A 12,971-nucleotide genomic window follows, 5' to 3' on the forward strand; every position below is an offset into this window, starting at 1 on the left:
AGAAGACCAACACGTCTGTCCCTGCCGTCTACTGCGCCAGCCCCTTTGACTTCCAGGGACGGCGAGTCCAGGACCTGACGCCACGAGACTTCAACTGCATCAGCGCAGGTGGCGCCGCCTCCCCGGGACGCCGTGCCGCAGCAGAACTTCAGCCATCTAACTCTGCATCGTCTTCCCGTAGATTTCGCCGTCTTCGCCACATTCCCGTTCCACTCGGTGTCCGTGGAATCCTACGAGTTCAATGGGGACCAGTTTGTGACCTTCGCCCAGCCGGACTCGGGGTTCTGCTCCGTGTATGTCTGGGACCACGTGGAGACGGCCTTCAGGGGGTTTCAGAACATCACCTGTCAGTAACGGAGATTCGTTTCGAGCGTTCCGGTCCAGGAACGCGTGGTTGCTGACGGGTTTGTGGCGTTTTCGCAGCGCGTTCTGCCGTCTACTGCAAGCCGGCGGTCATCGACGGCGGCCTCTACCTGGTGGTGGCGCAGCTCTTCGGTGGATCTCACATCTACAGGTAACGCTGGTCTTTATTCAGGGTTACAGCGACGAGGAACTGCGGACGGTCTCGACGCAGTTCCCTTCTGCTCACACCCAACGTTTGCACGTGATCTCCAGGTGGGAAGAGGATCCGCAGCGCTTCGTGAAGATCCAAGACATCGACAGCGCCCGCGTGAGGAAGCCCAACTTCGTGGACGCCTTCCAGCTGGACGGCGAGTGGTTCTTCATCGTGGCCGACAGCTCCAAGGCCGGCTCCACCACCATCTACCGCTGGAACAGCAACGGCTTCTACTCGCACCAGTCGCTCCACCCCTGGCATCGAGACACTCACGCGGAGTTCCTGGAGGTTGCGGGGAAGCCGCGCCTCATCCTGTCCAGCGCCTCTCGGCCCCCGGTGGTCTACCAGTGGAACCGCAGCCAGAAGCAGTTTTCCTTCTTCTCCCAGATCTCCGATCTGGCTGACGTGCAGATGGTCAAGCACTTCCGAGTGAGGAAAGTTCTTTACCTCTGCCTCACCCGCTTCATCGGCGACTCCAAGATCCTCCGCTGGGAAGGGCAGCGCTTCGTAGAGGTCCAGGTCCTCCCGTCCCGGGGCTCGATGGCGGTGTATCCTTTCACGGTGGGCCTCCGCCAGTACCTGGTTCTGGGCAGTGATTTCTCCTTCTCCAGGGTGTACCTGTGGGACGACCTGACCCAACGCTTCCAGCCCTTCCAGGAGCTCAACCTGAGAGCGCCGCGGGCGTTCAGCCTGCTGTCGGTGGACAACAAGGACGTCCTGCTGGCCGCCAGCTTCAAAGGCAACACTCTGGCCTACCAGCACCTGGTGGTGGACCTCGGTGCCAAGTAGCCCCGGCCCAGTCAGAGCCGGCGGAGGCACGCGGGCCATTATCGGAGACAGATTTCTCACCGGATGTTCAACTAATTCAATAATGAGTCTGCTTTTCTGCACGTCCTCCTGAAACATTAGTGTGACGTCACTGCTTCGGTTATTTCTCCCAGATATTCGCTTGTTTACTCCAATAACCAGATCAGAGCATGACACGGGAGAATGATGTCATCCGAGCAATACTTTAAACCTGTGATTAGGTTTATCTTTAAAATGACACGGATCCGTTTTGGATCGAATGTTTTCTCAGCAATAATAACATGAAAATGTGAAGCTGTGTGTTTGCTTTATCGTTTAAGTTCTTAAAAGCATGACTTTTATTTATAGAACCCAAACACAGAAATGTCCCCACATTTCACAAAGTGTAGGATGACTGAATATTTAACAGCAGCAAAGCAAATTTGGGTATTATAATTAAAATGTATTTGTCAGTAAAGCCTGAAGATTTATTTACAAGGTGAGAAAGTCAGAGAATATATATTACAATTATTTTTAAAAACTCCTAACTGTATTCTGCCATCATTTCTATTTATACCTCTTTATATTTCTGCTCATTCTTTATCATATGGAGAACGTTGATTTGCTGTGGCGACCCCTGACGTAACAAGCCGGTAGTACAGTAGTAGTTGTTAATGAGGTGATGTTTTTTTTTTAAAGTTACTCCTGGATCCTCTATTATTGATTTTATTTGAATACTGGTTGTATTATTTCTGTTTTAATAAAAAATAAAACATAAACAGCGAAAGATTTCCATCTCTTCCGCAGAGACGCGTAATGATGACGCAATCAAATGGTGCCCGAGTAGACGTATTGGGAGCGTTTGTTTTACATTCCAGCGTGTCTGTCGGGAATAGGCTGGCGCATTTGTTATGTGATACGAAATGTACCGCCTTTTCGCGCGGTTTTATGTCTCAAACCGCGCGAAACCACAAGTTGTTGACATGCGAAACCGAAACAAATGCTTTTTGTGCGTCTTGGTGAAGGAGGAGGCATATTTTTCGGGTCGTTACATTTGTTTTTATTCCAGTTTAAGATAGGTTGGAAGCTAACGTTAGCTAACGCGTCGTTTTCGCGGGGGTTTGGAACATGTCCGCCTCCGCTCTGACCCCTGAATGGGACGACGACGAGCGGATGGACTTCCTGTTCTCCGACTTTAAGGAGAACCGAGATGTCAACACGACGGACTGGGACAGTAAGATGGACTTCTGGACGGCTCTGATCCTGAAGAGCTGCCGACGCCGCGGCTCCGTGCGCGTCAGCCTGCAGGAGCTGAACCGGACCTTCAGGAGGAGGGACAAGTCCCCGCTGGGTTTAGCGACCGTCGTCCGGTCCATGGGCAGGTAACAGCCGCTCCGGTGCCGCCCTGCCCCCGACGGCCGGCCCGGTTACACGTCCTGTTTTTACCCAGGTGTGGGAGGATCCAGCGGGAGTCTGAGTTCGCTGCCAGTGCGGACTGCGGCTGGCTGTCCTGGGGGGTCGGCCTGCTGCTGGTGAAGCCTCTGAACTGGGGCTTCTCCGCCCTGCTGGGGGGCGGCCGGGTGCCTCTGGACGAGTCCTTCGTTGTCATTGAACTAGTGAAGGTTTGTTTATCCACCGTCTGCGTGTTCGGTCCCGATCTATGTGAGGATGGAGCGCAGGCCTGGGCCGCGTCCCAGCGTCTCCTCCCCCCAGAGAGCGGCGCCGCTCCCAGGCGGGGCGCTGAAGACTCCAGCCGTTCGGCTTCAACGTGGTCGCTTCTCGTCTTGCAGGAGAAAGCAGCAGAATTACTGGGGGCGTACCGGAGCAGCAAATTCGCCCGCAGCCCCATCCTGTCGTTTCAAGAGCTGCGCTCCACGTCCTCCGGCGTCTGTCCCGACGAGAGCACCCTGTGTTTGGCCGTCCTGCAGCTGCAGCGGGACAAGCAGGCGACGGTTTCCCTGCAGGAAGGTGAGAAGGTAAGGCGCGTTGTCCCGGGAACCGCTCTGTCGGGGCGGAGCCTGGCCAGATCTGTGACCGCCGGCTCTTTGCTGCCCCTTCACAGATTGTAAAGTTCTGTCTGGAGGGGCAGGGTCGCGTCCCCCCCGTCACTGATTTGGACGTTGGCCTCTACCAGCTGCAGCGCAGCGAGAAGCTGCTGGGGGAGCGGGTGGAGGAGCTGGGCCTGGAGGCCGACAGGTACGTCAGAAAGGACTAAGATAATCTGATCATTGGTTTTAGTCCCACGCAGGATGTTAGTGATGTCTGACTGTTCTGGGTGGGACCGTTGTTCTGGGTGGGACCTGTTCTGGGTGGGACCGTTGTTCTGGGTGGGACCTGTTCTGGGTGGGACCGTTGTTCTGGGTGGGACCGTTCTGGGTGGGACCGTTGTTCTGGGTGGGACCTGTTCTGGGTGGGACCGTTGTTCTGGGTGGGACCTGTTCTGGGTGGGACCGTTGTTCTGGGTGGGACCTGTTCTGGGTGGGACCTGTTCTGGGTGGGACCGTTGTTCTGGGTGGGACCTGTTCTGGGTGGGACCTGTTCTGGGTGGGACCGTTGTTCTGGGTGGGACCTGTTCTGGGTGGGACCTGTTCTGGGTGGGACTGTGATCCACGCTTCTCGAGGAACGTTCTCGTCGCTTGCTTTGTCTTCTCAGATGCAAAGAGGAAGCGAGGACGCTGCTCCGAGACGGCAGGAAGTCACAGGTAGCTCTAACGCGTCGCTGCAGAGACGCGTGTCGCTGGCTCGGTGGTGACGCCGTCCGTCCGTCCGTCCGTCCCGCAGGCGCTGCGCTGCCTACGAGGCCGGAGGCGGGTGGAGAAGAGGGCCGACGGCCTGTTGGCTCAGCTGGAGTCCATCAGAGGAATCCTGGACAGAGTCAATCAGTCCCACTCCGACAAGATGGTGAGGCCGTCGCTTCCTGCTCGTTGGTCCTCGCCGTCAGCGTTCTAAGGCGTGTCCTCCACACCGCCGCAGGTCATGCAGGCCTACCAGGCCGGAGTGGCGGCGCTGAGACTCTCTCTGAAGGATGTGACGGTGGAGCGAGCCGAGAGCCTGGTGGACCAGATCCAGGAGGTAGCCGCCGCCCCCGAGCCGCCGTATCGGCGTATTTCAGTGTTACACCATATAAATGAAATCAATCAGTGATCGAGTGATTTTACTCGTCTGGATCTCCACCAGCTGTGTGACACTCAGGACGAGGTGACCCAGACGCTTTCCGGCGGCGTGGGCGGAGCAGGTAAGACCCGATCCCGTTGTTACCGGATGCCCGGAATGACCGTGGGTCGGAACGCCGAGTTTCTTCTTCCGTTATCGTAGATGAAGACACGGACGAGCTGGAGGAAGAACCGAACTCTTTGATGGAGAAGTCGGAGCCGGGCTTCATCTCGGGTTTACCTGAGGTGCCAGCGGGCCGTCACCCGGGTGACCAGCTGCCTGACGTACCTGCCGGCCTCCCGAGTGTCACCGATGATCAGCTGGAGGAGGAGCTGAGCCGGTTGACGCTTTCAGGTTTGAGCTTTCGGCGTCCTTCCTCTATTGGTCTGTGACGTTGTGATGTAACGTGGTCACGTCTGTCCAGGCTTCGACCACGAGATGATGACATCACCACCCGAGGTCGGCGCCGGCTCGGCGAGGCCGCCGGCCGCTCTGCGTCGACCTGTCCAGAACTGACAGGTCTGGCCAAAATAAATTCCTCATTTTAAAATCTATATCGGACTGAAAACAAGACGCTTAAAATAAAGTATCTCTGTGGCCGCGTCCCAAAGAGTTCTAGATCGGATGTCACTTTTTTTTTTCAAAAATCTTTTTATTATTTTCTTATGAACACATAAAACATTGAAGTACAGCATGTACAAATACTCATACACATACAATGTACACATATCCATACACACTTGCATTGATAATTAAAATAATAAAAACTGACACCAACAAGGGAGACAACAAAAAAAAAAAAAAAAAAAAAAGGGGTGGGGTGGGAGGAGTGAGGGGGGGGGGGGTGAAGCTAGTCATATCTATGCATTTGTATGTTTATTTCTGTTTATTTTTGCTGAAGTACTCCAAAAACGCATCCCACGTCAAATAAAAGTCATCTACCCTCCGTTTCAGTTCGAATTTAATCTTCTCCAATTGAACGTGCTTCATTACATCATTTAAGAGATTTAAGTAGGACGGAGGTTTTTTTTGTTTCCAGTTTAATAGGCTCAATCTCCTAGACAACACTGTAACAAATTTAACAACCGTTTTTTGCCTGTTCGAGAGACCAGTCAAGGCTGAGGGAACTCCAAACAATGCCAACACAGGATCAGGCTGTAGTTGTGTCTGACAAATGTTCGACAACATGTTAAATATCTTGGCCCAATAAGGCATTATGTCAGGACACTTCCAGAACGTATGAGCCTCGGATGTCACTTTTAAATGTTCTCTTTGGGACGCCAGGAAAACTTTCAGTATTGTTTGATAAGAGAACAAGAAAATGAACCACCAACAATGTCCTTGATTAATGGTTCTAAAGTGGCCTTTGAGCTGAAAATAAGATAACAGGTCTATTTAACCTTTGAAGTGATTTCAATCAAATGTTTCTCAAATAAAATGCATTTAAATCGCTTGTCGTACCTGATTGTCATTCTTCCAGATGTTATCTTTTTATAAATATTCTGATGCCAGTTATTAAGATGATTAATTGATAACTGCATTTGTTTTTTTAATGTGTTGTTCAATCCAGGATTCAGAAGGAACTCGTTTTAATTTGAGGTCTAATGATTCAAAGGGAGATCAAAGCATTTCGTTTGTTGGATTTGGAGTTGAGTGAGACATCCGGAAGCCCTGTTCCTACTTGCGATCTCTGGCCGCCAGCATTTAAAGTTTATTCCACTCCGGTTAAAGGATTCGGTTATTTTCATCCTCCGAGCTCCGGTGCGTTCCGGTTCCGCTCCGGTTCCGCTCCGGTTCCGCTCCGGTCAGCGTCCTTCCGACGGCCTGGGACGCCGGAGCGGGAAGGTAAAACTCGGCTAGCTGAGGTTAGCATGCGGGCTCCAGCTGCGTCGCCCCCCCAGGACGAAGGGAAGGACACCCTGAAATGTTTTAGCCACCAGGGGTCGCTGCTATTGAGTCAATTAGATATACCATTTACAAATAAATAGATCTATTGTTCCTTTACTTTTCTGTACAAGCAGTCATCAAGTAATCAAACAGAAACGGTGCTTTATTGTTTACGACGTCATAGACAAGTGAGATTAATGTAAAAGCAGGTTATTATGGGATTATATTCCCCTTCGTGTGGCGCGTTCACTTCCGTCAAGACTTGCGTTCGCTACCGAAGGATCGTTTAAAATAAAGAAGTCCGTTTACATACAGCATTTATAAAGTAGTATTACGGCTCGTCTCACACGCATTGCTGCAGCTTTCAGTAGTTTGTGATGTAGCTTGTTGCTACGGTAACGTTAGCAAAGTGAAGCGAGGAAGAGGAAGATATGTGACGCTAAGCTACTAGCCGTGACGATGCTGCGCGGCGCTGAACCGGTTAAACAGGCACTGATCAGATATTTGGCTGAGCGTCCGATGTCGACGCGCGAAAGTCAGGATGTGTAATAAATATGTCGTTGTAAATAAGAAACGTTTGGCATGCTTTAAAGTCGTCCTTTTCTAGAAGAAAGTCTTTCCGGATAATAAAGCAGGCTACACAGCGGCTCAGGCTCCGCCCTGCTCCTGCAGGGGGCGTGTGTTTGTTAGCGCAGCACGTCAGACTGTCCTGTCGGTTCCCGTGCGCTTTCGCACAACCTTCTCCGCGTTGACTTGGTCCACAGCGAGCGTCTCCGCCTCGGGCGGGGGCGGGGGCGGGGGCGGGGCCTGCAGGGTCGCGCCGTGGGGGATGCGGTGTGCCACGCCCACGTGAGCCCTGCACTGGCGGTCCCGAGCGGGGCTGTGACGGGGGCTGGCGGTGATCGGAGGGATGACAGCAGGTCGTTCTCGCACCTGCAGTTCGGGGGACTCTCTCCCGGCCTGCAGGAAGGGCGTCGGGTCGGGCATGGCGTCCAGCGCCTCCCGCAGGACCAGCCGCCTGCCGTCCGCGCCGAGGCGGTACACCTCCGTGAGCTCCGGGTGGAGAGGCTGCGAGAGGCTCTTCTTCATGCGGCGCCGCGGGGTCTCCGGCGGCGTGGGCCTGATCGTCGTCCCCGGGCTGACGTTGGGGCTCGTCTCCGACGAGCTGCCGGCGAGCAGCTTCTTCTTCGTGGCGTGAAGCTGGGCGGTGAGGTAGGCGATGGTGCTCGCCCTCTGCTCCAGCTCGCCGGACAGCACGGCCAGCTTGTGGCTCTTCACCTTCAGCTCCTCCAGGTACTTCTTCTCCCTCTCCTTGATGGTGTTCTCCAGGACGGAGATCATGGCGTTCTTCTGCTCCAGGTCCCGGAGCAGCTCCGTGTTCTCCTCCTCCTTCTTCTTCAGCTGCGCCTCCAGCTCCTCGCACCTCCTCTGCAGCTCCTTGCACCGGGCCTCGCTGCTGTCTGCACACACGGGAAGAACAGCTGACATGTTTCACACGGCCCGTTAGCTTCCAGGTTAGCACTGCTAGCACCAGCACGGAGGTGGAGGACAAACCGAGGGAGAGAGGTTTGTAGAGTATTAACCGGCTCTAATGACGTTTGATCTTTGTCTCTCTCTCTCTTTCTCAACCCAGCCTGTCCAGACAGATGTCTGTCCACCGAGTTTTAGGTTCTGTTCAAGGTTTCTGCCTGTTAAAGGGAAGGTGTTCCTTGCCTCGGTCTCCTAAGTTCTGCTCTTGTGGGTCTCGTTGGGTTCTGTCTTTCCCTGCTACACCCGTGAAGTACCTTGGAATAACGACGGTGGCGCAGTTGGTTGAGCGGGCCGTCCTATGATCGAGAGGTTGGTGGTTCGATTCCAGGCTCGGGCACATGTGTACACTGTCGTTGTGTCCTTAGGCAAGACACTTCACCCACACTGCCCGTGTGAATGCAGTGAGCGAGTGAATGTCGGTGGGGGTCGGGAGGACTGGCAGCCTCGCCCCCGTCGCCTCACCAAGTACGAGTGAATGAATGATGCATTATTATTATTTTATGTTATAATCTGGTGTTATAGAAATAAAGATGAAGATATAAATCCCTGCCGATCAGCCTGCAGCGCCTTCTGCTGGTTGCTACCGGACTAGCGGTGCGGCTCCCGGGACGGACCCGCCCAGAGCCTGGATGGACCATTCAGAGAGCTCCAGTTTCACATCACAGCTGTAGCAGAGGCTCCGCTCCTCTTTGACCTTCAGCGCCGCCGCCCCCCTGCCAAGCCCCGCCCCCCCCCGGCTGCACTAAGCCGGTTGCAGGCTGTGCATTAGCGCTGCGCCAGATAATCTAATTTCCTGCAACAGGAACATGATAGCGCCTCAGAACCAGCAAACTGGATGCAGCCGGATCCCACAGTCTGGAGACTCCGGTTCGTGGCGCCTTGTCAGGGCCATGGCAACGTGGGGGGAGGGGCTTGTTTCCAGGAAACGGCCTGACCTTGAGCAGAAGACATTTCCAGCCCCGATGAGGGTTCACAACCCGGATCGCGTCACAGAACAACAGAACTCGAAGATGTTCCTGAAGCTGCTCCCAGATCAGTTTCCTCCTCTCAGGCTGATTTGGGGCCTGATTTTTAACCTTTGACCCTAACCAAAGTAGGTCATGCTTTATCGCTAAACTGCGTTTGTTTTTTGCAGAAGGCCCGACGAAGTTCTGAACGGATCTCTGCTACATTTTGTCGCTTCGTGAGAACTGGCAGGTTCACATGAGATGTTTCTAGTTGGGTTCTAAAGTGATTTGGTTCCTGGTGCGTTTGAGCCGTTACCTGACGGGTCAGAACTTCTCACAGTGAGCTCGTACGTCAGGTCTGTGGACAGAGAAGAAAGAGTTAGTTCTTGTCTTGACCCGGTTTCAGGCGTGAAGCTACACGTTGCGTCTGGCGTTAGCGGCAGGCTAACGGAGGACGCAGGAAACCGGAGCAGTGCAGGCGGGCCCTCCCCGCGGCGCCTGGCTCACACCTGGGCCTGATTCAGGTTCCTATGGCAACCTGCGACGCTCACCTGTGCACTGCTGCTGCAGCCTGCGGATCTCTGCGTGCAGCCCCCTCAGTGTGCTGGCGTGGTCCTGCTGCAGGAACAGCAGGTTCTTCTGGGCGCTCTGCAGCTGGTTCTCCAGGGTCACGTTTGCCGAGGCCATGGCGGATTAGAGTCGCAGACCAGCCGCTCAACCTGCAGCGAGTAAACGGAGGCGGACCCACGACCACGGTCAGGCTGCTCGAGGAGAGGGGTCCAACCCGAATCCCGGCACAGACGCTTCTTCATGATCAAGAGTTTATAAATAAACAGAAAATCGGAATTCGGAATTCTGCTTCTCATTCCGAAACAAGCATGGAAAACGAAAGGACAGCTGAACAGATGGGAAGGCGAGGCAATGACACCGGGCGTGGCGCCACACCCGACGTCCTCGTCTCCAACGCCAGAGAGGAAGAACCGATTACCGACCTCCAGAACCGGGACCAGGCGAAGATGAACGTCTCTTCCTGCGTACATAAAACATCCCAGAGCTTCTCACTCTTACATCATCGCCTCGGCAACATGAATAAGACATGGGGGGACACCTCGCTGGACGCGCGTCCCAGCGTGAGCAGCAGCTTGGCTTTCGGGGGTGAAGGGCTGGAACACGGTCCTAAACAGATCATCTATTATTGATGACTAATGCGGAGCTGGAAGCACGTCTCCTTCCCAGAATAGCTCGGGTAGCTTTCCATTAGCAAATGCCTGAGCCACCTTCAGAACCCGGATCGGGCCTCAGCGCGCAGCCGACCATGAATCCAGGAGGAGCTTTCGTTTCCTCGGACCGTTGCTCTGATCAAACTCTACATAATCAATAAATCTAACAGGTTCCTTAAACTGATCAGAAATATTACTTTACAGCCACAAAGATTGTACAAAAGTATGAGAAGGAAGACGCCTCATCGCGTGTGCCTCATCGTGGCGTCGACATCCAGGGTGTCTTTATCGGTACGTGTCAACAACAACAACAACAACAACAACACAAGATAAAGACAAACAACGAAGCGTCGGTTTGATGAGCAGAAATCTTCAAACGCATCCTTTCGTGTTTCTATCGCTTTGCTAACATGGACTGAAAACACAAAAGCGTTTCTGCACACAGAACATAAATAATCAATGAACTGCAGCAGCAGGAAACGCTAGCTGCTCGCTAGCTGCTCGCTAGCGTCCACACACACATTAAGGAGAACATCTCGACATGCTCCTTGCGCAGCACAAAGGCACAATTTAATTTAATGATTAATTGTCATTCAAATAGTTTAACTGTCCGTTTCTGTTCATTTGTGATGTTTATAGGATTAGTACGTTTATTGTCATTTAGTTACAGGACTTTAGCGATAGCTTAGCTTCACAGCTGCATTCAGCTTACACAAGCATGCACGCGCCCAAAATGCACCATAAATACATCTTAATACACAATAACTGCTATTACCATATAAAACCAGACGCACAGAAACTGATCCAGGATCGGATCTAGATAGATAAATACACACATTTTATCAAGAAGAAGAAGAAGAGCCGTTTGTCAGCAGCAATGATAATAATAATAATAATAATAATACATTAATTACCTCTGCTGTGTCTTTGCTAGTTCAAGATTACCGGGTATTTAGGAGAATTAAAGCGTCACCCCGGGAAGAATTCGTTTTTGGTGTTCACCGTTAGTGAAATACAGTTTTCCCTACAATAAATGATAAACTCATGATGTGATCCAGATTCTAAGGAGTCACGTGATGGGGGTCAGCCAATCAGGCCCCCCCCCCGATCTCAGCGGGTGTAGCAGGACATGCTCGCTGCTTCGTTCAGTTCACATTTCAGCACCTGCATTGCGGACAGCAGCCCGAGCTCACACACGTTCAGCAGGGGCAGGGGCTACCGGGGCTACCGGGGGTTAACGGGGCTACCGGGACTACCGGGGCTACCGGGGCTACCGGGGCTACCGGGGCTACCGGGGGCTACCGGGGCTACCGGGGCTCCGTTGTGTTTGTCAGGACGAGACCCGCAAAGTCAACACGAGCAGCGGTAAACATGTCGCCTGTGTTGCGTTCAATGTCCCGCACCGCTGGATGCTAACGGGAGGAGCGGTCCACCTTCAAGCGAGCTAAATAAACGACGTTAAACGTTAACAAACAAACAACGACCCGTTTGATCAACGGGAAACGGCCCAACACACGACGCGCTCTGACACCGTGGAGGTGTCCGGCTGACTGACGCCCGAAAAGAGGTCACGATTTCGATTTAAGTTCATAAAACTGGGCGCATCTTCTGTATTTCTTTTATTATTATTATTATTATTATGATTGGCGATTAAAATTAAACTAAATGTGAACGTCGAGCCTCATTAAAAGCAGAAAACACGAACAATGCTAATAAAATAATGTCGCGTCCAAATGTCTTTGAATGGAAGACGGACAGCGGAAGTACGTATTTCACTGAGCTAGCTAAACGGCTAACGAAGCTACGTGCCGTCACGGGGCGCTTACCGTCAGACTCAAGATGCGCGGCGGTTGATTATTGTCGGTGAACGGAACAAACACCGGCCGGCTAGCTGCGCTCGGCTCCGCGGGGCATGTCGGTGACGCGGCCGGGCTCGCCTCGGTCGGTGAGGGGGGGGGGACTGGGGGGGGGCGGGCTGCGCTGTCAGGTTCCGACCGTCTCCCTGAGCTACAACCAGCCAAAATAAAGCGATGCATCATGGGAAACCGGCCGTGACCTCATCGCTACAGTCAGGCGAGGTTACATCCAATCAGATCAATAACGGGAATTACAGCGTGAATGAGGAATGCTACTAACCTTGACGCGTTGAAGCAGCTTCGGCTTTTGGTAACCGAGGAGCGTCATCACCATAGCAACAGACTCTTGAAGCTGTTTCATGCCGACGCACTGCTGCCATCTAGTGGTGGACAAATATATTGACTCTAATAACAAAAGAGGAGACCCGCATTCTGTCAGCTGTTTGCAATGACCGACCCAATATCAGTTTAAAAAGATCAATAAAGTGATGTTAAGGTGTTTTATTTTATATATCCTTTACCTGCTCTGACCTGCTGACCCGCAGCTCCCTCCTTCCTCCTGCAGACACACCGTTGATCCAGAGGCCCCAGCAGGTCCCGTTTACCTTCATGGCTCCACAGAACAGCAAGCCTGTTCTGGTTCTGATCCAGATGGTTCTGAGCTGCTGGAGCATCTTTTCTGGGAGCTGAGTTCTAGACCTGATCAGACTCTGCTGATTAATCTGTCTATGAGGGATCCGAGTTTTCATGTTGATCTGTTGAAACAGTTGATCAAACTGATTAATAGTAGATTTGATCTATAAACCTAATTCACAATTATTGTACCTGCATGTGATCACGTGTTTTCTGCAGCGTTCATGCAGTTGATGGACAGCAGGGGGCGGTGTTGTCCTTCAGAGTCCTGCCATCCCTTCATCACGGGAGGATCGAACTCGCACTCAGCGCTTTCATCTCATCAATAATCTTTCAATCAGTTTTACTCTTAACTGAATCAGTACCAGCTACAATCCGATCTCAGGTCAGCCTGGACCATGTT

General features: G+C 52.7%; 3 protein-coding genes across 3 annotated transcripts in view; 2 read left to right on the top strand and 1 right to left on the bottom strand.

The window, feature by feature from the left end:
• lgi3 (leucine-rich repeat LGI family, member 3) overlaps positions 1–1,345 on the top strand; it is a 3,426-nt gene extending 2,081 nt beyond the window's left edge. The window contains exons 6-9 of the mRNA XM_068738471.1: positions 1–108; positions 182–346; positions 424–514; positions 616–1,345. The exon at positions 1–108 is cut by the window's left edge and continues 62 nt beyond it. Of these exons, the coding sequence (XP_068594572.1) occupies positions 1–108; positions 182–346; positions 424–514; positions 616–1,345 (1,094 nt within the window). The remainder of the gene's footprint in view (positions 109–181; positions 347–423; positions 515–615) is intronic.
• Positions 1,346–2,391: 1,046 nt separating this feature from the next.
• On the top strand, positions 2,392–5,314 carry chmp7 (charged multivesicular body protein 7). Its single transcript, XM_068738427.1, has 10 exons — positions 2,392–2,724; positions 2,793–2,964; positions 3,133–3,318; positions 3,405–3,538; positions 3,996–4,044; positions 4,124–4,243; positions 4,316–4,414; positions 4,520–4,577; positions 4,658–4,849; positions 4,920–5,314. Exons 1-10 carry the CDS (start codon positions 2,471–2,473, stop codon positions 5,009–5,011), a joined length of 1,356 nt encoding a protein of 451 aa, XP_068594528.1. The 5' UTR covers positions 2,392–2,470; the 3' UTR covers positions 5,012–5,314.
• Positions 5,315–7,081: 1,767 nt separating this feature from the next.
• ccdc92 (coiled-coil domain containing 92) lies at positions 7,082–9,546 on the bottom strand. Its single transcript, XM_068738784.1, has 3 exons — positions 9,411–9,546; positions 9,176–9,217; positions 7,082–7,842 (listed from the first exon to the last, which is right to left on the bottom strand). The coding sequence occupies exons 1-3, from the start codon at positions 9,544–9,546 to the stop codon at positions 7,082–7,084; spliced, it is 939 nt and encodes a 312-aa protein (XP_068594885.1).
• Positions 9,547–12,971: the final 3,425 nt, after the last annotated feature.

The sequence above is a fragment of the Brachionichthys hirsutus genome, chromosome 4 (assembly GCF_040956055.1).
Source record: "Brachionichthys hirsutus isolate HB-005 chromosome 4, CSIRO-AGI_Bhir_v1, whole genome shotgun sequence".
Lineage (NCBI taxonomy): Eukaryota > Metazoa > Chordata > Actinopteri > Lophiiformes > Brachionichthyidae > Brachionichthys > Brachionichthys hirsutus.

Excerpts from the sequence above, each read along its gene's own strand:
- chmp7 (XM_068738427.1), top strand. The coding sequence starts at position 2,471 with ATGTCCGCCTCCGCTCTGACCCCTGAATGGGACGACGACGAGCGGATG. Across the intron at positions 2,725-2,792 it reads GTCGTCCGGTCCATGGGCAG|GTGTGGGAGGATCCAGCGGG; the intron begins GTAACAGCCGCT and ends GTTTTTACCCAG. Across the intron at positions 4,415-4,519 it reads TGGTGGACCAGATCCAGGAG|CTGTGTGACACTCAGGACGA; the intron begins GTAGCCGCCGCC and ends GATCTCCACCAG.
- ccdc92 (XM_068738784.1), bottom strand. The coding sequence starts at position 9,546 with ATGGCCTCGGCAAACGTGACCCTGGAGAACCAGCTGCAGAGCGCCCAG. Across the intron at positions 9,218-9,410 it reads GCTGCAGCAGCAGTGCACAG|ACCTGACGTACGAGCTCACT; the intron begins GTGAGCGTCGCA and ends CTCTGTCCACAG. Across the intron at positions 7,843-9,175 it reads GAGAAGTTCTGACCCGTCAG|ACAGCAGCGAGGCCCGGTGC; the intron begins GTAACGGCTCAA and ends CCGTGTGTGCAG.